The 25,666-nt window shown below is 42.7% G+C and overlaps 1 protein-coding gene across 1 annotated transcript in view; it reads left to right on the plus strand.

Moving 5' to 3' along the window:
* The first annotated feature begins 1,508 nt into the window (after nucleotides 1-1,508).
* Nucleotides 1,509-25,666, plus strand: part of LOC118517240 (SCY1-like protein 2) — a 53,293-nt gene continuing 29,135 nt past the window's right edge. Inside the window, exons 1-10 of the mRNA XM_036063214.1 lie at nucleotides 1,509-1,571; nucleotides 3,818-3,943; nucleotides 4,156-4,254; nucleotides 13,240-13,380; nucleotides 15,939-16,155; nucleotides 16,232-16,377; nucleotides 18,707-18,837; nucleotides 19,211-19,325; nucleotides 24,611-24,756; nucleotides 25,054-25,207. Coding sequence (XP_035919107.1) covers nucleotides 1,509-1,571; nucleotides 3,818-3,943; nucleotides 4,156-4,254; nucleotides 13,240-13,380; nucleotides 15,939-16,155; nucleotides 16,232-16,377; nucleotides 18,707-18,837; nucleotides 19,211-19,325; nucleotides 24,611-24,756; nucleotides 25,054-25,207 — 1,338 coding nt within the window. The remainder of the gene's footprint in view (nucleotides 1,572-3,817; nucleotides 3,944-4,155; nucleotides 4,255-13,239; nucleotides 13,381-15,938; nucleotides 16,156-16,231; nucleotides 16,378-18,706; nucleotides 18,838-19,210; nucleotides 19,326-24,610; nucleotides 24,757-25,053; nucleotides 25,208-25,666) is intronic.

Here is a 25,666-nt window from a genome sequence, read left to right on the forward strand (position 1 = left end):
ACAAAGCCATAAATAAATTTTTAACCTCTAATCGAACCGCCGGCGAAAAACCAAATAACATCCACGTGGACAATAGAACAGACAGCAAAATAAAAACCTCCCCCACTAAATCCCTTTTAGACGGTCGTTTTTCTTCAATGGCGCTGGAACCGTTCGTGCTGGAACTGCTGTAAATCCCACTTTAATGTTCAGGGTTTGTGATGCCATCGAATCGGCAGCAGTTCCATGTAAGCAAGAACGAGAGGGAAAGCGTGTTTGGATTAGAGAGAAAAAAATAAAAAAGCTAGAATTGAAGGAAAAGGCACCGGCAACCAGGATCCTTAACCACTATTTGCTCTACAAATTCGGTACGCAATTCGGAGCGTCACGAAGCTAATCCGCCAGCAGATTAGAATGTTTAGCTCCCCATTTCGGAACAGTAAACAGCAGTGAACTTTGCTACTGTCAAAATCCTGTGAGCAGGAAAAAAAGAAGGCTCGTATATTGCGGGCACAATGAAGAAATAAATCAAAGTATTTAAAGGAAGCAGTTAACGTACATTCTAGATAAAATTGGTTGCCAAGAGCAGGTGCAGGTCTACGATTGCATTTTTTAGATCAAAGGGCTATTTCTCTATATTTATGTATAAAGCACCATTTATAAATATTTTACTTTTTTATTCCTAACAAAAATATATCTAAAATAAAGCCACCCTACCATTTCAAATACTTGTTATAAATTGTCCTATAAAATTCAATTCGTACAAACACCGAAAATCTCGGCTCAAGATGCTTAAGATTTTTGCTCGACCTTTCTACAGCCACGTTGGTATGTACTCACCGCTCCAGGACCCATGAATGTGGACCGATGAAAGGCAAAACATCAACAACACTGTGGCACACAATGCTCGTTCATACTTTGTGTTGTTACAGTCCCCATTCCCACCACACGCACACACACAGCCGTCCCTCCGAAAAAGCTGCAAATATTTCAACACTATAAAACAGAAATAAAATTCAATTTTCCACGGAATGAATTTGATTATTCGTGCGGAAGTGTTTGTGACTCCCTGCCCTCATCTCCATCATCCCCAGCCACGAGGCACTGGGACGAATGCGCTCCGATCGGTAAGAAATTCCTTCGCAGCATGCTGCGGGCACGGCCATACCGCATTCCGCACACCGAGAGGGAACGAAAAGAAAACACACTCTCCATGTGGAAAGTGTATGTGAAAGATGGAAAATGGAAAGGGCAACAAAGTGGCACGGCACAGTGATTTGTCACCGAGCTTTACAAGCAGCGCCCAACAGCGTGCGTGGAAATGGCAAAAACCCCCTAAAGACGATGCCTGGGCGAAGACTGGGTTCGTTCGTTCGTTCGCTCGTCCGGAACATTGAGTTTCAAGCTCAAGCTCTCCACCTGCTCCGCTAACAAGTTTGGACCGGGAAAACGTTTCGCACAAACGCACACACACACACCAAAATAGCGTTCCACATGTTGCGGGAAAGATAGGGTCGCATCGGATGGGCATGAATAAATTCATCGATGTCAAGGTGTGCCCGGGGCCTGGCTTGTGGGAAACGGCCATCCAGGTAGGTGCCGTTGCACTTGGTATGCACATTTGTAATGCACTACGCCGGACCACGGTAAATGTTATCGTTCCGGTAAAGTTGGCCGTAGCTGGTGGTCCATCAATCTAAGGCGATGGTTACGGAACGTCTAAAAATTGGTGAAGCGCATCTATTGGCGAAGAAGGGTCGAATAACAGATCGTGAACTTCGTGAACGCACTTCGACATGCTTGAGTCATTACGATGCGCCGGGCTGATGTTATTGCAGGCCGAACAGCAACACAAGTATCGATTCCATTACTGCTAATTTGAGGTGGAAGAAATACTACACTATAGACTTTCACGTTGAAAGGACTTCGTTCATCATTTAAGCAGTCCATATTCGCAATCAATTATTATCTTACTTTATAAGTTAGTTTCTGTTTTCTTCTTCCTTGGCACTACAACCTCTAGAGACCTTTCGACCTGCCATTTCGGGCTTACTGTGACTTAATTTTACCGTTAACAAAGTAGGCAGCTCTGTGTACGGGGAGGCGGTTTAGATGGGATTTCAACCCCGGTCCTGCCATGTGAATACCGGTGCCGTTAACGCCTCGACCACCGGACCACCCCAACTTTATTTAAGCTTTTTGACGCATGGTCAACAGTTCTACTAAGTGTGTTTATAGATATAGTTTGTCAAATCAATTTTCATGTAATGTCTCTGCTTGGTCTCTTACTCTAGTCCGTGACCGTGTATCGTATGACCCACACCAAGAGGCATCAATTGATATGGAATCATTAATTTAAACAACTTTAAATTTAAAAAATCCTAGATTGTTGAATAGAGATTTTTCCGTGCTGTCATCATAGTTCTATTTTGTAGCAAAAAAAATGAAAATATTGAAGCACTTCCTGAAGCCCAGTAACAACTGCCAGTTATTTACTTTCAGTTTTTAGAAAAGGGGGTAGAAATCTTTTACGAGATTCCGGTCCAACAGTATTCTATAACACTAATTATGCAGCCAAAAATTTTCAAGAAAATCTAGCCCATACTGTCTGGTAATGATTCTTGAATTCTAAATGGTGCAATGTATCCTAGACAAGATAGAAAACGGCATAGAAAACTCATTGTAAATTAAACGAAGTCGACCACGAGACAATCACTCATGATGAGCTGATGACGGTGCTTGTAAAAATTATCTTCTTCGGAGTGAATGCATCTCACAACCAAGACACTTCCAACTAACTAACTGGTGACTAATAACAACTTCTTCTTTGTAACTACAATCTCGTAAGGTCTCGTCCTACCGTTTCTTGACTTTATTTTACACGTAGCCTGAATAACCTGAATCTGTATGAGATTTTATACATGGCTCTACCCTGTTATAGCCGCTAGCAGCGGCTAAAAAAATCAGTTGAACCTATAATGAACCTACAGTTCCAACAGAGAACCTTATCTCATCATTTTGTACCCAAGACGGAGAAACTGTGCGCTTAGACTTGGAAAGTGTTAGCATAATTATTGCGTATTTAAAATATTACTATTTCAAAACATGTGTGTCTAGAAGATTTTGACATTTCGGTGAAAGGTTACAATATGTTTGTAAAATCTTCCTTACAAGTACATAAATTATACTACGAATCCAAGACGAACGCCAGTTGTTTTTTTATTGAATATTGAAAAAATCGCACAAAACACTTATTGATCAGCTCCTAATGGCGTTTAAGTTTTCTTTAATATTTTTATGGCTTTAAATATTATTTTTTGCAATTTACCATACATCTGGCAATCGCTTCAATTTAGTTTCAAATATTTAAAGCCTATGCATCAGTTATTTGATGTTCCCTGACACGGATAAAACCTCTGTGATTTATGGAATGCATCATGTTATTCCCCAAATTCCATTCCAAATGCCTTTAAAAATCCATCAGAGATTGAAGCACAGTGTGCTCTGTGAGATCTTCCTCGTTGAGGTTAATTACTCAAATTATTCATATTTCACCTAACGGAAACAAATTTATCGATTGTATAGTCACTTGGGAATGAAACATACGTTACAAGAGTAAACAAAATATCGAAAAGGAAACCAATCGACCAAAAGAGTTTAAAAATGTAATACAGTAAAAACTCTTTTACGCCATATTTTCATTCCACTTAGAGCAACAAAAAAAGCACGGCATCCCATTTGCTACATGCTGTACTATTTATTGGCATCCTCCTGAAATATGAGCACTATCACTTATTCAAAAACAACTTCAACATTTTCTTCTCCTTTTTCTCGCCAGGAATGTTCCATCTTCGTGTTCGAGAAGCGGACGGCCGAAAAGCTGCACAAACCAAAGCGGAAGGAGACGGTTACGGAAATTTTGCGAGCATCCGTAAAGCAGCTGGAACGGTTTCGGCATCCCAAGGTTCGTATAGAAGCTGATGGAAGCGAGAAGGCACAGCGTATTTCGTAAAGAGAAACGATCGTTGTACACAACGACGCTGGACGGCTGGACGATAGGACGAGCAACGAAAGTACTCGACACGACCAATGTTCACAGCACAGGAACTGTGTGCATCCGGAACGAGTTAGTGTTTAATATTTATACCTTCCTTCCATGCTTTTCCCTGCTTACAGATCCTGCAGATCATGCACACGGTCGAGGAGAGTTCGGAAACGCTCTCGTTCGCCACCGAACCCGTCATCGCCAGCTTGGCCAACATCCTGGCCTATCAGGTGAGTCAAGCGATCCAGAAGCTTTCCCGCTATAATCGTTCTGGAACTACATTTTACCACAGCTAAGCCAGGCTAGTAAGAATAAGGTTGTGGCTTAAAATGACATCCGTGTGGTCTTACCGCGTAGTGCGCTCACGATAAAACTGGGGAAAAAACTATGAAGCGTCGATTAAAACACTAAAAAACCCTGTGCATAGTCTTTCCGCGACGACACAACCGTGGCTTTGGGAGTTTATCACACTTTTCACAATTAACCCCTCAGCGATGTTGGCGCTAATGTTGATTTTGAGCTTCACCTAATAAGAATTGACAGCAGTAAAAACGGGTGGTAAAAGTATTGCTTTCTTCCCGAGGCTGTTTGAATGAACGAAACGAAGCAGAAGAATCTAACTCAACTCTCAGAAACCTGAGAACAACAATGCAAGCAACTCGTAGCTGAGCTCGTTAAGGGAAACCCCCTAGTAGAGCTACTCTTAAGGACATTTATCATTCTTATTTATTTAAATGAGTGTACATTACGAACAATAGTTTGTCACGCTGTTGCTACAAAACTTCAGGATTGGAAGTCTGTCCCTCCCGGGGAAAAACTCACCCCTTACCCACCCTTGCGAAACTGCGTAAACAGTCAGGGGAAAACTCTTTCGACTGGTCGGGCTCGTTGCTCCATTAACGCTTCAGGGTGCTTAAAAAAGGGGGGCGAGGCTGCGTCTTGGTGAGGGCAGGATTCATTCTAGTGTTTCTTTTGTTGCTCGGATGTAATGGACCGAGACCGAACGGAACGACACACACACACACACAATCAGGGAATGGTGATTATCTCGTTCTAACTCATTTCCTTTCATGACCATTCACTCGTATAATGAAGCTAATGAGCGAACCGGTGCGATAGATGGGACGGGACGATAGATGGATGGGTCGGTCACCGTGTCGTTCGCCCATTACCATGGGGATGGCAAAGTTTGCTCCTTCCGATGAGCCTTTCCGATGGTGGAGCCCGTTGTTTGGAAGTAGAAGGCGAAAAACAAACAATCCGTATAACAGCGTTTGTTGTTTGCATGTCAAAATGGAGGAAAGCCAGGTGCATTAATGCTTCGGTTTGGGTTTCGGTTATTTGGACACGGGGGGGATGATGTTGTTTGCTTCAAAACTTGTGTCTGTCGTTGAACCTGCAGCGTTTTTCGGGGATTCAACGAAAAGCATGCACCAAATGATACGTTGTTGTTGCTCGAAGGGTAAAGTGCATTACATTCGTAATATTCTTTAGGAAAATTAAAAAAATCAACCTTTGTTCGGGGAGTTCGTATTTCAAGCGCCTGAAGGTATGCAATTTAAAAAAAAACGTTTATTTACCGACGATATTCAGGGAAATTCATAACAATCTCTTACTATGAGGTCAGAAACATTTTACCCACCTCTGCCAAATACCTTTAAGAGGAGCACATACAGTAAAATATTATGTGGAGTGATTAACGATTAAAATATTTATGAGTTTCATTTTAAATTGTTTTACCTTTGGTCATAACGTTTTTGAACTAACGAGCTGCTTGGGTGAACTCTCTAGGCTCTCGATCCGAATTTGGACTAACGTAGACTAGCTTTCTTATCCGAGTGTACCAATTTCCTTCTTAAGATGACCATACATGCAGCCGTTCTAGATTCCCCAAGAGTTTCTTCTTTGAGTAGTGAGATTTTTCATGCTCTGTCGTGGATCAAGTCGGACAGAAGGATTTGAAAACTCAAAAGGAACATCTTTTGAAAGCTATCCTTTCGAAATCTGAGTCCTTACTTTGGGTAGAGGACCATTCAAAACTTTTGAAAGCAATGGAAAACCAGATTAAACATCCTTTACAAGGCTTATCCTTGCAGTCAGCTCTTATACTGGCCACGGAACAAGGCTAAATTTACATCGATTATCAAAAAAAAATTTCTACCGTCTTGGCTTTAAAATTCCTCGCTTTTTTGTAGAAAGCGGCGCAAACCAGAAAGTACATTAACAGGAAATAAGAACACGGAGGCTTCCGATTTTAATGACATTCTCTGGAACAGGTATAGAAGTAATAAATTTGGACTCCGCATTACTCTAAACTATCAAACTACATGTTTGTGAATGTTTTGTCCCCCGAGGGAATTCTACAACAATTTTAATTGTCTGCTCAAATGAAGAGTACCTTGTTTTTTGTTTCCAATTACAGTTTTCAAAACCTATATAAAATGATTCAAGTACTTACTGTTCAAAATGCCATTTTATCTCTAATCACAACAGATTTCGATCCAAAACAGGTGTTATTTTATCTAATTCTTCAAACTGTTCTCCTACTAAAAACCATTGCACACTGTCATCCCTCCATTGTGACTGTGTGATTATCCTTTTTAGTTGATATGCAACTTGGGCTACTGAGCCTCGCTACGTAAGGTGCATCGTTCGGCCACATGTTACCATTATTTTAGTCCCATTAGCGTACAGTGCCGAGCAAAACCACATGGCAACATATTGGCCTCGGGCGTTTGATGATACTTCACATTTGCCTGAAAGCCACATCAACGATGCTCCAGTAAGAGATTAGTGAAATTATGATCACATCTACAGCAAACACACCTACCGAACGCGAGCGAGTGTGACCCATACGAACGAAAAGCACACACAGGAAGGGGGGCCAGACATTGTACTGTCACCTGGTCCTAATTGAATGACGCAAGTAACACTTCATTAATAAGGTGAATGTAGGGCATAAGTAGACGGAGAGGTCGGATTTATTTTAAGTATAATATTTACAAAAGATTGATTTATACTTTACTTGAGATATTTTGCTGCTTATGGTTTTTTTCATGAAAATCCTCTTCAAACATATTTTAGATGATTTTCAAATAATATTGCGAGCCTCTTCTATTTGAAAGCTGTTTTTCAAACCAGATTTAAGCTATATTTCCCATAACCTAAACCAACCGTACTCGTTTCCATAAACTGTACGTACAACATAACTTTTAACGATTGAACCAATAATCCACGAATGCACCGTACCGAGTAGCCTCGGCGTAGAAACTACTCGTTATGTTAATATTACAGTAATCATATCCTTCTCGTTCATCAACCCAAAATTACCGAGAACTATGCACAGAGTGCCAAACAACGCCACAACGATAGCACTTTAATCGAATGGCACAATTCACTCTAACCCAACGGCTTCAAGCTGCCTGCTCGCTGTTGCTTGCTGCGTACGATATCGTGGTCCAAGCCACGTTCCGAACACTCCAAGCCCGGCACCAAACGACACACAGAGAAATTCCCCAAGTGTATGCATGTAGTAGGCTCATTAATTTCGATGCCTTTCCGGTTCGTGGCCAGCCTGTCTGCCTGCTCGTCGTTCACGCGGCGCTCATTTATACCTAGTACATGTGTAGGAATAGTAGTCGGTGAGTGGTGCCTGGTCGACAGGTCCGGTAGGGCGAGCCTTCCAACGCTCCCAAAATCAGTACCACACCTTTAACCCTACAACATGGCCACCTTGGCTTACCGTACTGGGCAGGGAATTGGAGTGGAACCAACTCAAATGGACATCACCAGGTACAGCAGGTAGCAGCATCAAAGCTGATGACGGTTGATGTAACAGTAGTTTCAGTACTTCCGAGACCGAAATAGATATCGATCCATTTCCGATTCGCTGATCGACAGGCCGGACGTTCTAATTAATAGCGGTCGTTTTCGTTCGATAGCTAACCGCAATTCTTCCTCTTGGTAGAGTAGACACGCATTCTTTGGACAACTGGACGGACAACAAGAGAGCACACTTCAGTCTATATTCTCAATTCTTCCTTCCGGGAAATTAACCCAAAGCCCGCCGTGCGTGAGTTCTCGCCGATATAAAAAGGATATTGCTTTGTGGATATCCACTCCACCAATTCTCAACAACACTTCAATCGTTAAAGGCAACTTTATAATCAGACACCGTGTGAGGATGGATCTGCTCCACTTGAGGGCGAATGCAACATTAACAGATACTATCGCACACTTGACGTCTGCTGTTGGGAAAGTGCACATTCCATGCTTTACATGCGCCTGGCTGCTGCCCGGACACTGTGTTTGTGTGTCCAACCCGAGTGGTCAGCTGTCAGGTGAAGTTGTGCTAGGCAACAACAGTACTGTACTGTGTCTCGACTCGTGTCTGTTTTTTGATTTTTATGAGACTCTTTGTTCTCGAGTCTCTTGAAAAAGTTTGTAGTTTCTGTCCGTTTTGCAACACCTGGGAAGGACATATTTTTGCATTAGACTATCACTGTGTACAAATATTTCACTCCGGATTAGTGTAGCTTGTGGTATGTTAACCGCATCACTCCATGTGTCCTTGTCATGGATTATTTGTACAACAACACGGTACTGAACTGGTGTAAAAATGCCACAGCGTACACACCTTGGTATTGGAGCATCTTCACGCTGGTGCTTTCTTGAAGACGCTTCTGACGCCCTGAACGGTTCAGCTCAGTTTCATGACAGTGGGATATTGATACGCCACAACTCACTCGTCCCTCGTGCCTAACTCATTACCTACGGCGAGCCATAGTAGGTACTTTGTTGAAAGTGATACTTTTCTTTCAGTTTTGCCCACCGCTAACTAAGAGCCTTTCGTGCCGATGTTCGGCTGCATATCCTGCCGCAGTGCAAAATGGCACGCGATGCATCAAACCACAGCGTCGTGTGTTTGTGTGCAAGTGTACGGCACATACCAGCGGGTTGCACACCTGTAGCGTGCTTACCTACCAAAGGTAATCCGACGTACCTTAACAACGAGCTTCCATCGCTGACTACACGAAGGATTATTTAAGGAATTAAGAACCACCCGACGGTCCCGCACGTATCTTCCCTCGGACAACAGACACGAGCCGTGCCGGCACGGCGCTGCGACACGGCACAACGTCTGCACCGGTACGAGCTGAGCTTCGAGTGCACTTTGCGCTTGATTGTTGCCTGCTATTCGAGAGGGCGTCAAGATCGACAGTCATGTTACTAGCGTACTAGCTTCACGATGAGCAACAACAGCACGGGGAAAGGTAATGAATTTTTAAAATCATTCCACACCTTCTCCCACCGAACAAACCGTGTCTCGCTCGCCACGTAAGCCATTTTCTGCTCCAAAGCCAAGATTACATTTATGCAAGCACATGCATCACCGACCCATTGGCCGTATGCTAATGTGCCATTACCTGCAGTGCTGCATCATGGTTCGTCCTGGGGCGATGGGGGCTTTAAGCAGTTGCGAGGTATGCTCAGCTGGGAGGTATGATTTTGATGCAATAATTTCCTTTGTACGTACGGCTGCATGTGGCTCTTACGCAAGACATCTGTGCAAAAGAAGCAACAATAACGGCATTAAACATTTATACTTCGTTTGATGTGATTGATTGCTCAATTACACTTGATCACACGACAAGCGCAAGCGTGATACATGAATGGATAGTAAACAAAATGTGCTAGTCATTCTTCGTGGAAGGAAAGCTGAATGGAGATAAAATCACGAAAACAAATTGCAATTCCAATCACGGCACAGTATTAAACTGGCTTTTGAGGAGCATTTTTACGTTTTCTTTTACCAGGTAATGGGTATGACATGCATTTATGTTTAAATACTTGAAACTAGTTTATTATGACAGTATTGATTGATAACACAATACAATCCATAGTTTCAGTTAAGTGGTTGAATTTTAAATGAACATTTGCATATGAAATGGGAGCAAAATTGTTTATAGCAATTGTGATGAGTTTTATGGCTCAAAAATAAAGCATTCTGACTGTGCGTTAATTGCATTTTCTGCCAATCAAGTTGTTTTCCTCGAGGAAAATTTATGAAAAGACGAAAAACCGTTCGCTCCACTTTTTGTTTACAATGCTACATACAATGATTCCAAAATGTTCTTAAATTTTTTTTTTATTTTTCAAAAACAAATATATAGAAATATATAGAAACTTAAATATGTTTGAACATGCGAAAGGGTTTTAACAAGGAATGTAAAAAGAAATTGATGAATAGACGTCAAGTACTGGGCGCCTCCATTCATCGAAAGCATGTTTCGATTTCTTATATTATTAATTCAAAGCCACAAGCAATACGCAACACCTCAACAATTAAAAAATTAAACCAAAAAAGAATTTTATAGGAGCAATTCATACAATTTTCAATAGATCTATTAATAACGTTAGCCAAATGACTAATTTTATTTCTCAAACGATAATAATCCCCTATTCAACGAGGATGGCCAATGCTGAGCGAGAAGGTATGTCAACATGCAGAATTTAAAACAAGCTCAACCCACACAAGATTGACCCACTGAAAGTGCTCTTCTAAAGAATGAAAGATGAGTAAAATATGTTGTTATATGTAAGGAACGGAACTGACCGTATTTGGTTTGAACAAAATCTATAAAACCACGCAAAGTTCTTCAATGACTCTCAAAATAAATCTGCAAATAAAGCAAACGCCCAATGCAAATCCCTATACATTTTTTCCAGTAAGGAAAATTGATGCATTCCGGTGAAGTACTGGGCGCCTCCATGACAACAAATAACTGAACAGAAAAAAAGGATCTACAGTCGTGCCTTGTTTTAAAAGTTTATTTTGAAGGGTTTTCAGGCGAAACTTGTTTTTAAAAACAAAACTTCGATATAAATATATAAATAGTTTATAAGAAAATACAAGGATTATACCAAAAAAACTATTCGATTTTTTAAATTAAATTACTTTCACCGCTACCTGCCCGTTGTTCACTTTATTGATTCCTTTTACTGTATGTTCAAAATAGCACATCGTAACAATTCCTAGAAGAAGCTCGAGGATAAAGTTAACCGGAATCAAATACTTCAATTATATCGAACAAAGTTCGGAGAAATTGTGAGTCGGCCAGATATATTCCCATTCTGTTTGGAGGCAAAGTGAATATACGAATCGATTTTGTTGCAAGACTGATACACACGAAATACGACAGTAAATCAAAGAAACTTCAAACACATTCAAACATCGGCCGATTCGTGTTGTTCGGTGTTAACCCTCTAGCCCCATGTTCCCGGAAGATATAAAGTGACGCCAATGACACCGTAGCGAGTATATGCCAAAGTTTGTACCGGGAAGCCGACGATGCATTACGGGTGGAAGATTTGAACATTCGAAGCGTATCATTTTTTCTGGAATGCAACAAAATTATATTTCCGAGTCAGAAAATGTAACTCTAAATTCCAAACATCTGATAGCCATGCTAAGCCATTTATACGCTTCGTCAGTTCAGGTTTTCGATAAAACATTGTAACGATTCACACCGCGGAAAAGTTTCCAGACCACGATTTTGCACTTTGAGCATTCTTACCCACGAGCTAGCTATCGTAATGGGCAATAAATGGTCAAATAAACTGTCTTCCAACAGAGAGCACATACGAATGAACAATCGCAGTATTGAACACTATTTGTAAAATACCCTTTAGAGTAAGGTTTTATTTGAACAACTAAGCCTTCTACCTTCTTTTAACATGTAAACACTTAAATGTAAAACCTCTCAGTTAATCGTCATAAATAAATTCAACCACTCAAAACCCACCTCAGGTTTGGCAACAATATGTACATTCTGGTCAAGAAGTGTTTGCTCTTTTTGCAATCTAAACTGTCAAATGAGGCTCAAACCACAAAGTTCAATATGTTGCAGCATGTGTTTGTGCAGATTTCTTTTTTTTTTTGTTTTGCGGTTGTTCAATCTGACCAAGATGGTACTACGGGCACATCAGAGCCAAACTCGTCCAGGTACCAGCTATTCGATGGAAATGGAAAACATTTTAACCACAAATTGAACCACCAAAAACCCCACAACCTGGCGGTAAATTGTGCACCGATTTCTCGGAAGAAAACCCCCGCACAAACACACAAACAACCTTACGACCCCTTCGGTCATCGGGCGGTTTTATGGTGTATCAATTATTGGCATCGTCCCTGCTGATAAGGATCTACGATGGGAGAGGAGAGAATGGGAAAGGGCAGCGAAGGTCCATCAAACCACAAACATAAGCCACTCACAATCGGCCAAACAAGCTCAAGCGGATGGTCCCGGTGTCTGCCGGGCAGCGGTAGCAGGTATTTTGACAAATGGTATGCTATTTCCGATTGCCGCGCCATGCCTTCACACCTGTGTCACGTGGACGAGGCTACGGTTCATCCATCCGTCTCCCCATGGATCTCCCGCCCCATCACCCGCGAGCCAAGTATGGGTGAGACCATTATGGGTGAATTTATGTGATGGTCGATAGATCGGGCATGAATCACCTTAGCGCCATTATACCGTCAACATCGTGATCATTATCGAAGCTCTAAACGACCGTCATCAACGGAAGGCTATCAATAGACTCCGATTGTGTTCCCTTTGGATGGGTGGAAAGGGCAGTACGAAACGGTGACCACGGCGAACAATGTAAAGAGCCCTAAATTCAAAAGCCCCCACCAACGTGGGAGACTTCTTGCGGAGCAACAAGCTAGCACAATCAGCAGTTCGTCAAACTTGTACACAATAAACCACTGCTACAGGAGAACCGTCACACGTGCAGGAAACTGAAAAGCTTCGCAATAATTCTTCAATCAGCATCTTATAAAAACCCGATTATTGTATTTATTTGTACAGCAGAATCCTTCTAAAAACAACAAACAATTTTCTCGTTGAACCTTCCACCATCGCAGTGCGTCAAGCTTTTCCAGACGTTCTATCGCAGGAAAAACCATATTTTACCCCAAAGGTCCTCAGGGAAAATTGCTCGAGTGCGTGACACTACAATCCTTCCAGTGAATAAGAAATAAGAACAAAAAATACGCAGGCGGAAGACCTTCTCTCCTTCTGTTTTCAATTCTAACCCGCCTACCCGTCTAAGCTTTTCGATTCATTTTACCAACTGAACCGCCACAAACGAGTAACCTCGCACTCTCTCTCTCTTTTCTATCTCGTTCCATTTTCGTTGCTGCGAGACAGGAAGCGGGCGGAACAATTACGGGACCACCGAGCACGGGAGCATCCGGCCAGCACTGCCCAACCACCATCGCCCCGAACCGGCCGGCCCACGCGAAAGAGTACACGTTCCTGGACATTGAGCTGAAGTACGGAATCCTACAGGTACGTATGCGGTAGCCCCCACCCCGTATTGAAACCATTCGCCATTTATTGTTTTTTCTCGCTCTTCGTTGTTGCGCAGTTGGTCCTTTTGCTCCTCTTCTTCTCGGTACACCTCTCTCTCTCTCTCTCTTGCCCTCCGCCCCTACCGCTATCTAATACCCTATTAATAAAGGACACACAATTTGTCATCGGACCGCGAACCGTTACCGGGTTTCGGTGGCCTGTCCCAATAGCTTCCCCTCGGGCGTGCAAAAGGAAACCCCCAGGCACGCACAGAGAGGGAAGAAAAAAAAAGAAGCGGAAGGATTCCTAAAGCGTTCGCAGAAGCAATGATTCGTAAAACTGGCCGCCTTTTTTTTCCTTGGTCTAGAACAGCTTGCCCTCGGCAGGGCGAACATTCTGCAACCCCCCCCGATATCGTATCATTGCTTCGTCCAATTTTGACGGCAAGGTGCGTCCGGGTCCAACTGCCGGTCAACTGGAAGATCTGCCATGCTGCCATTTTATTTTTCGCCTCCTACTCAGTTTCTTTTCCGAACCTTGTAGCCTCGCATCGAACACAAAATCGGATCAATAAATAAGCGGAAACAAACGGTCTTGCACACGTTTCCCGCAAGCAATGGTGAAGTACCTTAACGAAGACACACACACACACACACATAAAAACTCTTTAGAGTGTTTTTTCACCGTAAAGTATTTAAATGGTGATCGGTGACATTTTCGCAACGCTCCTATCGATATCGACCCAACCACTTTTGCCGATAATTGTCTGCATTTGCCCACCAGAACTTGGCATGGAAAACGTGACTAGTGGGTCAGTTTTTCAATTCTTCGGCTTGCTTCCTCATAAATGTCCACTGCCCCTTTTCCGGGTCAACATGATCGATTAGCACGTGAAAACTGATCTGATCGATCTGACGATGGTGGAACATTCGACACGACACCGATGCCACGTGCACGTTGTGCCTGCCCGTCTCGTTAGGCACATTGCACAGCGGTGTACAGCATCCGGGTAACTTGTTTAAAAATGCATTCTATGCCCTCCCATCCCACACTGTGGCTATTATTGTACTCTCCTCGCTCCCTCTCACTATCCCACCCTCCCTCTCCACCAATAGCTTCCTGGTATTGTGCAGGTTTTTCAACCATTTCCGTAAAACCGTTTGCACTTCGGTCTGTTTACCTCACGCAGACAGAACAACGCTCGTTCGCCCCCAAGGAAAAACTATTCTTTGTGCAGCATAATAATGATGATTTCAAATGGCACATTTCTTCACATTGCCAAAGTCACGTTTCAGTGTAATAGAAAAAAACACACGGCCGCTCACACACACAAACACACTTAGTTGTGCTGTAAGTGAAACCTCTGGGCCGAGCGTGGCAAAGCAATGCGACCGAGGTTTTCAGCAGTGCGCAATTGATACGATCTATCGAGGCGGAACGATTCTGAGGCGTGTTCTGGCGTCACTTGCTCGGATAAAGCCACGGTGGTGGCTGGGTACTGTCAAGTAATGTTAGCAATTTCAACGAGGCCAATTTTATCGCCCGCATTGCAAAAAGGATTACGGAGAAGGCAGGAAAGCGTTCGTTATTTTTAAGTTTTGTTGGCAGCTCCGGTGGAATGCAAGCGACGGAGATGTAGGTGAAGGACTTCGATCAGTTATTGTTTGTAGCGTCAATTGGACGTCGGTTTGTCAATGGATGTTATAAAATGTTTAGTTAATGTTTATTCTAATTTTGGTCGAAAAAATAATAACTTTGTATAGTTAGTTGAAAGTTGTTTTAGTCTATTAGTGATTGATTCTTGAAATTGGTTTTTATGTAACTATTTTTTATTCATAAAAGGCCGTTTTGTTTTTATCCAATTATTATTAAATGCAAAATTGCCTTTAGTGCTGCTTTATTTTATAGATCAAAGATTGGTCCATCGTCATACTGTTTTCCCTTTACAAATCAGTACGTATTGAATGTTTTATATCCTTTTCTCAGTTATCCTGTATCAATTGTATGTAAATCTTCTCTTTTCAATAACTCAACTCTATTTTTCTCCTACTTAGCTTCTATTTTACTTCCCATATTCCAGTTCAATATTTTTTACATTTCTCTTCAATTATGATCAATTTTTTCATTTTTTTATGTTTATTCTACTCGCTCTTAAATGTTTATATAAGCTATATAAAAGTTTTTTTAATGTTCAAAATTGTTGGATGTATTTGCTTTATTCAAAATAAAACCATTTTGTTTCTTAATCCGCTGATCAAGGATTTTTTTAAATAAATATTATTGTTCATGCATTTTCTGAAGAATTTTAAAAACAGAATGGTCGGAAAATGTATCGTTTGTTAATGTTTTTATTGAATTATTTATTCATAAACAAAAAACGATCTCCTCCTTGAAACATAATAGCTTTCAATCCTCAGCGTGGTCTCCACCTGCAGCGTGTAGAGCGTAACGAAACGAAAAGGCACAAATAAATAACGTTATTCAAAACTTCATTATACTTCCATTCCATTCCCATGACGATTGACGAAACCCAAACTGTATTCCATTCGTTACAGATCACCGAAGCACTATCGTTCCTGCACTACTCCGGGCAAGTGATACACAAAAACGTCTGCCCGTCATCGATACTGATCACGAAAAAGGGCACCTGGAAGTTGGCCGGATTCGAGTTTACCGAGCGCACCAACGAAACCGATGCAACCGATCCCGTACCGTGCCAACCCTGGTCGACCAGAGCCTCCAAGCTGGTGCAACCGAATCTAGACTATATGGGTAGGTTATGAGACTCGCCACACACAGCCACATGCAAAAAGTTCATCAACTCATCCCGACTCATCTCGTTCCACAGCGCCCGAAATCCAGATTAACAGTAGCTGCAGCATACTGAGCGATATGTTCTCGCTCGGGATGGTTATTTGCGCCATCTTCAACCACGGCCGCTCGCTGATCCAGTCGGGCAATTCACCCTCGACCTACCTGAAGCAGATGGAACTGGTTGGTATTTTGGGCACGCTCGATCGACCAACGCCGAACCCAAAATGGCATCCAGTTCGGGGGTTTTCCCACACACACACACACACGAAATAATGTGCTTTATATGCTCCTCCGTCACTACACTTTTTCTTACACGCCTCATTTTTTTCCCGAATGCAATGCAATCCGGAGCACTAGTTCGACGCGTCTTGTTTGGCTGTCGTACGACTTCAACTCCCGGTGATGATGAATATTCATCCGGGTGCGAACGTTAAGCCGGACTGCTCTACTTTTCAGCCCTTCCGAAAGCATTGTGAGCCTTTAAGCTCCAATCTGTTCTACGGGGTCGGAGGGGCACATACACATACGGCATACAAACCCGCCAAAAGCACATTCCACAGTTCCTGACGATAAATTTATTTTTTCCCAATTTTCCGTCAGCACCCTTGAATAGTATCCAATTTAAGCTTTGATGTATAGCGGGCATCCTGCCGGAGTTTGGTTGGTTGCTCGCTTGATTGAGTTTAGTACCTGAGTGCAAGACCCGAGTCTTGGCCCTGGTTTGGCTTACATCGCCGAACAAAGCAATCTTCGGAAGTAACTTTCCTTGCGTGTCGCTTATAAGACATCGCCCAAGATGAGACACACAAAAGGCGCACGCACAATTCAAAGCAATGACAGCAAGGGTACAAGCGCGGAAAAAAGGCAGCAAAAGAAAGAGGCAGCGCCCTGAGTGTAATCATAAATTCCGTACATCGTTTATGTTTCTGGTGCTGATAAGGTACACGCAGAAGGTACACAGAAGATACCTCCAAAATTGTGGAGTTTGATGGATCATGTTACGGGTGTAATATTTTGTACACAAAATCAAGCCGACGTCCGACAGCCGGTTTCCTTGGCCCTGCACTTTTATCCTAAAAACAAGTCATTATATTACTTTGCATGCTTTTTAATACAACTTGAACTGTGTGAGATGAGATCGAAATTTATAAACAAGACTTGTGCTTTTGCAAGCGACCCGTTTATTGCCTTAAAGAAGTCCAGAAACATTAATCCTAACTTTGCTATAAACGTTTGCTCTACAGGGTAAAGTTTTATAGCATTTTATTTTCTCCCTTTCTCTCTCTCTCAATTACTGTCGATGGGGACATATTTAGATGGTGGCGCCCGTATTTAGAAACACATTCAAAGTGCTAACTTTATATCCCAACAACAATACAACACCTTCACACGTTTTGCAAAAGCCTCACATACACACGGACGACTAATACAGCAGAATCCTTTCACGTACCCGGTACCGTACAGGGAAGAGCGATCTCCCTCTTTTTTACATCATTTAACTTGGTTAGCTTTCATTTTATTCACAACAATAATTAAATCAATTTCAAACTCTCTGCCCGGCGTGCACTCGGCGACTCGGAGACTCTGCAGAACAGAAGCGGCCATGATTTTTTCCCTTACACACCAGAAAAACCAGCACGAGGTTAGGGTTTTTCGGAAAAGCGCTACCAACCCGGTACGTTGTAACTTACAAGCCCGTCGGTAAATTGCTCCGGGAAGCATACACTTTTCTGTTCGCGTTGTACCGGGTGGCTACGAGGCAACGGGGTTTTGCTTCAGGTTATTTGCCCGTCTAGGGCGGTTAGCACGTGTATGCCACCTTCGTACGCCGGCGGTAGGAAGACTCACAAAAATTGTTATTATGTACTGCCAACAGATTGTTGATTAGATTCAAAAATACATTCACTCCCACCGACCATGCCGTCGAACTTTTGTGTGTGTGTGTGTGTGTGTGTGTGTGTGTGTGTGTGTGTGTGTGTGTGTTTGTGTCCCTTCAGGGAGTAGTCTTAAGCGAGCGTCGGCAAATTATTTGCACAAAAAACATACGCAAAACACAGGTTGTGTATGTGTGTGTGTGTGTGGTGAAATGCTTGGGTGACTCGTGTCTCGCAGACCTTTAATGGAGCAAGCCTATTATTAGAAGCCCATTGATACTGCAAATATATCCCACGCGATAAAGCTCCGTCACGACACCACGGGCCGACGACAGCACGAACATGTTCCATTCACACGCAATCAATGTATGTGCACCAAACCCGGACCACATCTTTCCTCCCCAAACCGTTGCCACACCGTTGTCTACCTTAGCTACCTTAGGTATGGTGTGTCCCTTGGCCGCCCTATAAATTGGCGCCATGCTTCCTCTTGCGATGAGTACACACACACACACCAATACGTCGGGGATGTCCCGAGGTTTCCGAGACCTGGGAGGGATCGGTGATTAGTTTAAACGGAGCGAGCGAAAGCGAGTGAACAGAAGAACGGGAACTAATTTTCTATAAATCATCAGCTAGATGAGGCCGTGCACAATATCCTACCGAGGATACCGATCCCGCTGCAGGAGGCAACCACAAGGCTATTGAAGAAATCACCCGGAGCTCGCCCGACGGCTCAGCTACTAACGCTCATCAAGTACTTCAGGTAGGATGGACACGTTTACTTTACTCTTCCCGTTGGCATCGGGTGGGCGACAGAAGATACAAAAAAATAGAAGGGCCTTCCAGCCTCACTTTACCATTTTTTCGCCGGAAGTTTCCTCGCGGCTCGATGCACACAGCACGCGGTACGCAACGGCATAATTGGATTGGGCCGTGTTGTTCGGAGGGTTTTCGTTTTTTTTTTTTTCACCGCCACCGTCCGTCCGGTGCCACCTAATTCCATTTCGTTCCGTTTCGAATCGTTTCGCATTTCGTTATTTTCCCCTCTTCTTCGGTTCCGCCAGCGTTTCTAGTGTTCCACGTCCCTTTTTTTACACGCTCTTTAATTCTTCCTCTCCGGCCACGACTCGTTCCAGCGATCCGGCCGTCCAGGCGCTACAATTTCTCGATGTCATCAACATGAAGGACCCGACGCAGAAAACGCACTACTACCGGAGCACGCTCAGAGAAGTTCTACCGTTCATACCGCGGGTAAGAAGCTACACGGACGTGAAAATATGTTTTTATTTGCTATTTGATGCCGTGGTCGTCCACCGACCGTCCGTCCACCCGATTTCCATCAACGCGCGACGCGATCTACACAGCAAAACAATTCATTCGCTGTGTGCTCGCTTCCCTGAGGCGTCCTGTGTAGCGAGCGCCCATTTTTTTCTTTCCTCGATGGGAAAAAAGCTTGCACAAAATTGCTTCATTTTGCTTCGCTGCACAAATTCGTAATAATCGGCACCGGTCACGCTGAGGTGGCGTTAGATCGCAAATTTGTCGATGGATTTGACCGCCGCGCACCATCACCAAGTTAAACCGATGTTAATGATTTAATGCTGGCAAAGCGATGAATATTACTGCACTCATTACTGGAGCCGAATTTCTGTTTGCTGAACGGTGGATGACATTTTCGGGAATGCATAATTGATTTACTTTTGTGGTTCGGGGCTCGGTGCGCAAATTATTGCGTACCGTATTGGATGAAGGCAGTGTACATCAATAATGGTGCTGATGAGAATTGTTTGTTCTGGAAAATGATGCTTTTGCTAAGCAATAATCAGCGATGTGAGCCTAGGCCTGAACAGGAAGCGCTCTCAGAATGCAATATCATATTCGATGAATGCGAATGAAAAAATATTGAGAGCCAATTACACTGTTGGCAAAACGCTGATAAATTTGCAGGATATAATTGCAGGAAACCAGTTTTTAGATACAACGTTTAATGTCCTGCAAAGTATGAAGATTCGAGTCTTTGTTATAGTTTTACTAGTCAATTCTATATGTACATTCCTTTTAACTGTTCTTCATCGTGGAAGTAATAGTTACGAGGATCATTTTTTTTTTATTTTTAAGAAAACTTGGAAATGCATTTACATCAAGCACTAAAAACCTCTGGTCTGGTAAATCTGGTCCCAGATTTGTCCTACTGCAAAAATCTACTGTAATCGATCACGTCGGATGCCAGTTCAATATTCTAAGCTTACTGGAGAAATCATCTACAACTTAACTTTATAAAAATGTCCCTTGTCCACGTGGATGGTCAAACAAGTCTTTACACCGGAGCCAGGCCAGTCTAAGTCGCTGCCCAATCGTACAGCCTATAGAGCTCGCTGCGTTGAGAACAGCTTGAACAGCTCACGGTGCTCGTTTTTATAGAGATCACTTCATTAAACTTCCTCACAAACCTGGTCGAAAACTTTACTGACCGTCAGTTTTAAACAGAGCCTTTGTCTCTGATATCGTCGTGGTAGGTATGGTCAATGGATGATTTACTTTTTACCCAAGATAAGTGAAGTTGACGACGTCACAGATCGATCATATACTCGTTCATTTTTGTTTTCCCTTCGTTAATCTTCAACCCAAAGACATGAACCGTGCGTTCAATCCCTTGATAAGCTTCTACTGCTCAAGAGAGCCTCAAACATTTGATGTCCTTTTCATTAACATATGTCTGGATCTGAACTGACTCATAGGGTATAGTACCCCAAGGTTTTCCCTGGTGAGTCTCAGGTGGATCATCGTTGCGCCAGGTCAAAAAGAAGACAGATGATAGATTGAGAATGAGAATGAGTGATTTCTATCCTCCTTCAGATAACAGGTGATGTTGCTCGTTGTCATTCTACTTATTCTCGTTGTTAAAAGTTTGGTCACTACTATTTCATAAGAGGTCTAATAATGATTGCTAGCAATATTCATCAAACAAAGAAGATATTTTAGATCATCATCATCTTCTTCTTCCTTTTCTTCTTCTTCTTTCTTGGCCTAACGACCCCTTAGGTCATGCTTGTCATTTCTGGCTTGCTAGACATTATGATACGCCATAGTTGGATAGTCAGTCCTCGCTACGAAGGAACGGTCTGGATGGGATTTGAACCCCGAACCTGCCTAATGAAAACCGGTGCTGTTGTCGTTTCCACCACCAGGCCACCCCAAATTTTTGTCATTTACTTCTTGTTAGAAAACATTACAAACTCACTTGTCAAAAATGTATCCTGCGTACTTTTAATTTATTATTTTCCTGCGGTAAAAAACAACGCTCATCACGGTTAATCATAATCAATTGCAAAAAGCATGTAAAAAAACAGCAGCCCACAAGCTATTTCCAACACAAATATCGCACACAAAACGTCTTTATCGAACCTGCTTGTAACAGGCCAGCTCTGAATGGTTGATCGATCCTTTAACCTGCACACCAATCACGGATGTAAACAACCTTTTCTCTTTTTCCAGTTCATTTGCGTTGCGTTGCTTAATAAGGGTTCGTCTTCCCACACCCACCTTCCCAACACACTCTGGGCTCCCGCACTGTCGAGCTATCTGTGCTTTGGTAACGATTCGTTCGAATACCGTTTACCGCCCGAGAGCTTCAATAAGAGCGTGGTCGAACCATCGGAAGCCATTTTGCCAATGCTTCGAAAACCCCTCCCACCGGCCGTCCGTTCATCGCCCGAGGCAAATTGACCTGATGCAAAAACTCGGTTTTCATCCGAACCGAGCCCGGGTTTCAAAAATCAATCAACCTCAATCGATGCAATCGAAGGATAGCTGGGTGAAGCAGTCAAGCTTCACCGTTGTTGTCAGAATCGGAGCCACGCTTGTGACGAGTGTGGCAGGCTCGTAGCTCATCTTACCCGGGCACAACAACCTGTTGCACACAGTTCCAGCTAGCGGTTCGACCATTAGAGTCCAATCGAAACGGGCGCTGTTGTTGCTGGAAAAACGGTGGATTCGCTTTTCTTCGAAAGCAGCGCGTAAGATGCTCACCCAAAAGCAGTAAGCGATCCCCCAATCCAGGCGGGGGTTAACAATGTAAAAGTGCAAATTAGATTTGATCGTCCGACTTTTCCACACTTTGCCGCCAGTCCGTTAAAGGCAACAATATTGATTTCAGCAGCAGCAGTTTGGCAATATATTCCTCATTTTCTTACACTCGCTCGCTCAGACGGGTGCGAAAGAGTTCCGTGCCGATGGATTTGCTTGGCATGTGACTTGGCGAGACTCGCAAATCGTTGGATAACGGTGGAAAGCGGATGGAAACCAGCATGAAGGGCAGTAATCAGTTTATCGTGCTGGTTCCCTATAAATCACACCACTCTCGATTGGCAGCGACCCATTCGCGATTCGCCCTGTTTAATTTGCCATTCAACAATGTGATGGGTCGTAAATTTAATACCTCACACCTCGTTCACGTGTACTGTCGGCGATCATACGCATGAAAGGTGAGGCGAAAAAAGAAATACAAAACCACGAAAATAGGATGGTATAAGGGATAACAGAAATCCTCTTAAGCATCATTAGAAAAAGGTTTACAGTCGTTTAAAGGGAAATGTTTTCTGACGCATGAAAATTTAGGATCGTATTTGTTGAATCATTTCCATTACGTTAAAAATGAATACTTTTTAAACTAAAGTTTGTTCATTATTTTTATTATCAAGCTGTTAATGCGTTTTGGATGATTGCAATTTTATATTTAGCTCTTTTTAGCTAAGTTTTTTTCTTACAAAAGCAGAGGTCATCAGTACGTCCGCAGCAAGCCCGAAGTCGAGCTAGCTATTCTTAAGATTGATGAAGAAACATTTATATTAAAATTCATTTAAAATAATAATTTCTAAATACAGGTGCAGATGGCTCATGTACTCTTGTGAATGTTTTTGTTTTGAAATAGTTTCGCAGTAGATGAAATAGCTGCACCTTTCTTCACAGGATAGGTTCGAATCCCATCCGGTCCGTTGTGCTGACCTCGCAGGTCGTTATTCTAAGGAGTTGAAGAAGATTTCATGCTTCTATGTTAATTTATGGGAGTGGACCGGTGACCAAGGTGACAGCGGAGCCAATATTCGCATGGCAGTACCGGGGTTCAAGTCCCATCCAAACCGCTTCCCCGTACGCAGGACCGACTTTCCAGCTACGGGTGGGTCATTTTAATCGAGTCTCAGAAAGTTAGAGCTAACAAGCCGAGGTCTTTCGAGGTTGTAATGCCAAAGAAGAAGAAGAAGATATTTATTTAAAAGAAAATATGCGTCTTTGGAATTCCACAAATGGTAGCTCAGGCTCGGAACTATACTTCATAAAAACGCTGACATGAAGTAATGATAAAATCTTCAAAATATCCAGGGATGAAATCCTCAGAAATAAGCAGACATTGTTTCGTGATATTAAGTCTTCTCATTCTACTTACGATGTTTGAAGAATATAACAACAAAAATTTATTGTACTCAATCTTAAAATACAACTCATCACACACTCTGTTCCTTATTGTCTTATGAAGAAACTAGAAAGCCTGAGGCATTGTTCCTATAATCACTCAGAAGAAACAAATAAAATAATGCAGAATAGACAATAAATCAGGGAAAAAAGCACTTCGTTAAAATTTAACACATTTTGAAAAAATCGTCTTTCGCAGTATTTTTCGAATAATGAAACTCTACACCATTCTGCGATAAAAGCAATCCCTAGACCAGACTTTTGTTTCCAGGAAATACTGAAGATACATTATGCATACAAGCCTTTCCGTCCCATGCACTGCTAGATATTTAAAGGTTCGTATGAATTTAAGAGTGTTCCCCAGTCAACTAACAGTCAAATGGGAGGAAAATTAGGATATTTCATGAATCCATGGATCTAGTTATACGAGTTAAAACCAGATTCTAGCAATAAGGCCATGAAGAACTCTTCATGAAAAAAATCAGATTCTCGGAAAATCCCAGTATTGATCTCAAACTAGTAACTTCAACCCAATCAAATATATAGATATGGTTCCTCAAGATAAACTATTAGACCTTGACGTTTGTTCGTTCGGTGTATCTTACTTAATCCCGTGACTCATACACATTTAGAACAGCTCTGTACTAAAACACCTATAGGCATCATTTGTTATTTGTTAGCACCTTCAATCGTAAATGACTCTTTAAAATTAAACTTCCAATTTTAAGGACATTCAACAGTAAAAAGTCAGCATTCGTAACAAATTCATAAGTTTGTTGTTCTCAATTAGTATGTTGAGTGTACCAGCGTCATCCATCTAAGTGCCTACCAGTTATCACTGCTCTAACCAGTCTATTACCAGCTAAATTCTTCCGTGAAATTGATAGTTTTCCCTTCCCGTGTACCGTAGCACCGGTGCCGGAACAGGAACAGACAAAACTACTACTAAAATGGCTATTCAATTTATCTGTCATAACCATCCACGCCGGTGGTGTTTACGTGCGGTGGGCATACACACAGACACACTTTACCACTTACACGTCGACCTTCTGTTTCTTCCCGCACAGAAACTCTGGTGGCAACATATCTGGCCTAATCTGCAGCAGGAAATGCGTGCTGATGAAGTGCTGGCCGCCGTGTTGCAGCCCGCCCTCACCCTGGTCCAAGAATCTTCAAACTCGGAATATGAAGCAATCATTTTACCTACCTTTAAGTAAGCACCACCATCCTCTACCCACCTTCGATTCCATTGTGTACGCAAGCATTCCTTTCTCCCGCTGTCTACCCCACCAACTTTCCAATGGATGTAATGTAATACTGTGTTTGTGTGTGTGTGTGTGTGCTTTGTATGTTCTTTACAAGCTAGATCTTAACAGATTTCACACATCCTCCGGTACAACGCCACCGTTCCGTTCCCCGTTCCCCGGTGCTGTACGGTGGCGTTATACCAATTTTTGCTCTTCTCTTCCATGTTCGGCCGCCCGGGTTTCTTTCTCGCTCTCGCCCACAGGACTGTTTTTGTAGCTCCAAAATCTATACAAGCAACCGTAGCGTTATTAGAGAACTTACACATTATTCTAGAGAAAACACCACGGGACGATATACGGACGGAAGTTTTACCCCTACTGTTCAACGCACTGGAAAGCACAACGATACAGGTGCAGGTGAGTCGGGCGTGTGAGACGCCACACACGGTGCGGTTGCCGGGCTGGATGTCATGTGTTATTAGCAGGTACGGTATTTTGGGGCAGGGCATGTAAAATGGCCACCACCTGCCAGAAGACGTATGCCCTCCTATCATGGCACAGCAATCCAATTACGTAATTCTCGACCTCTCTTTATCTTCTCGGCTGATAATCTTCTACGCAAGTGAACTTATTCGTAACAGGATGCTAGAGCGCAAATGTTTTGAGGGCAATTAAAATCTCAGCTTCTGGAGTTAATACTTCACCTGCACTCACAGGGAGCTCTAAGCGATTGTTTTTAAGGATGCGAGTGTTGTTTATGCTTCAACACGATAATACTACACATAGAACTATCTCCAAACTCCCTGATGCTTCCTGTTCGTTTGAAGTGTTGTGCATTGAATCGGTGCCATAAAAATGTTCCAGTTGGTAAAGTAT

The sequence above is a fragment of the Anopheles stephensi genome, unplaced genomic scaffold (assembly GCF_013141755.1).
Source record: "Anopheles stephensi strain Indian unplaced genomic scaffold, UCI_ANSTEP_V1.0 ucontig88, whole genome shotgun sequence".
NCBI lineage: Eukaryota > Metazoa > Arthropoda > Insecta > Diptera > Culicidae > Anopheles > Anopheles stephensi.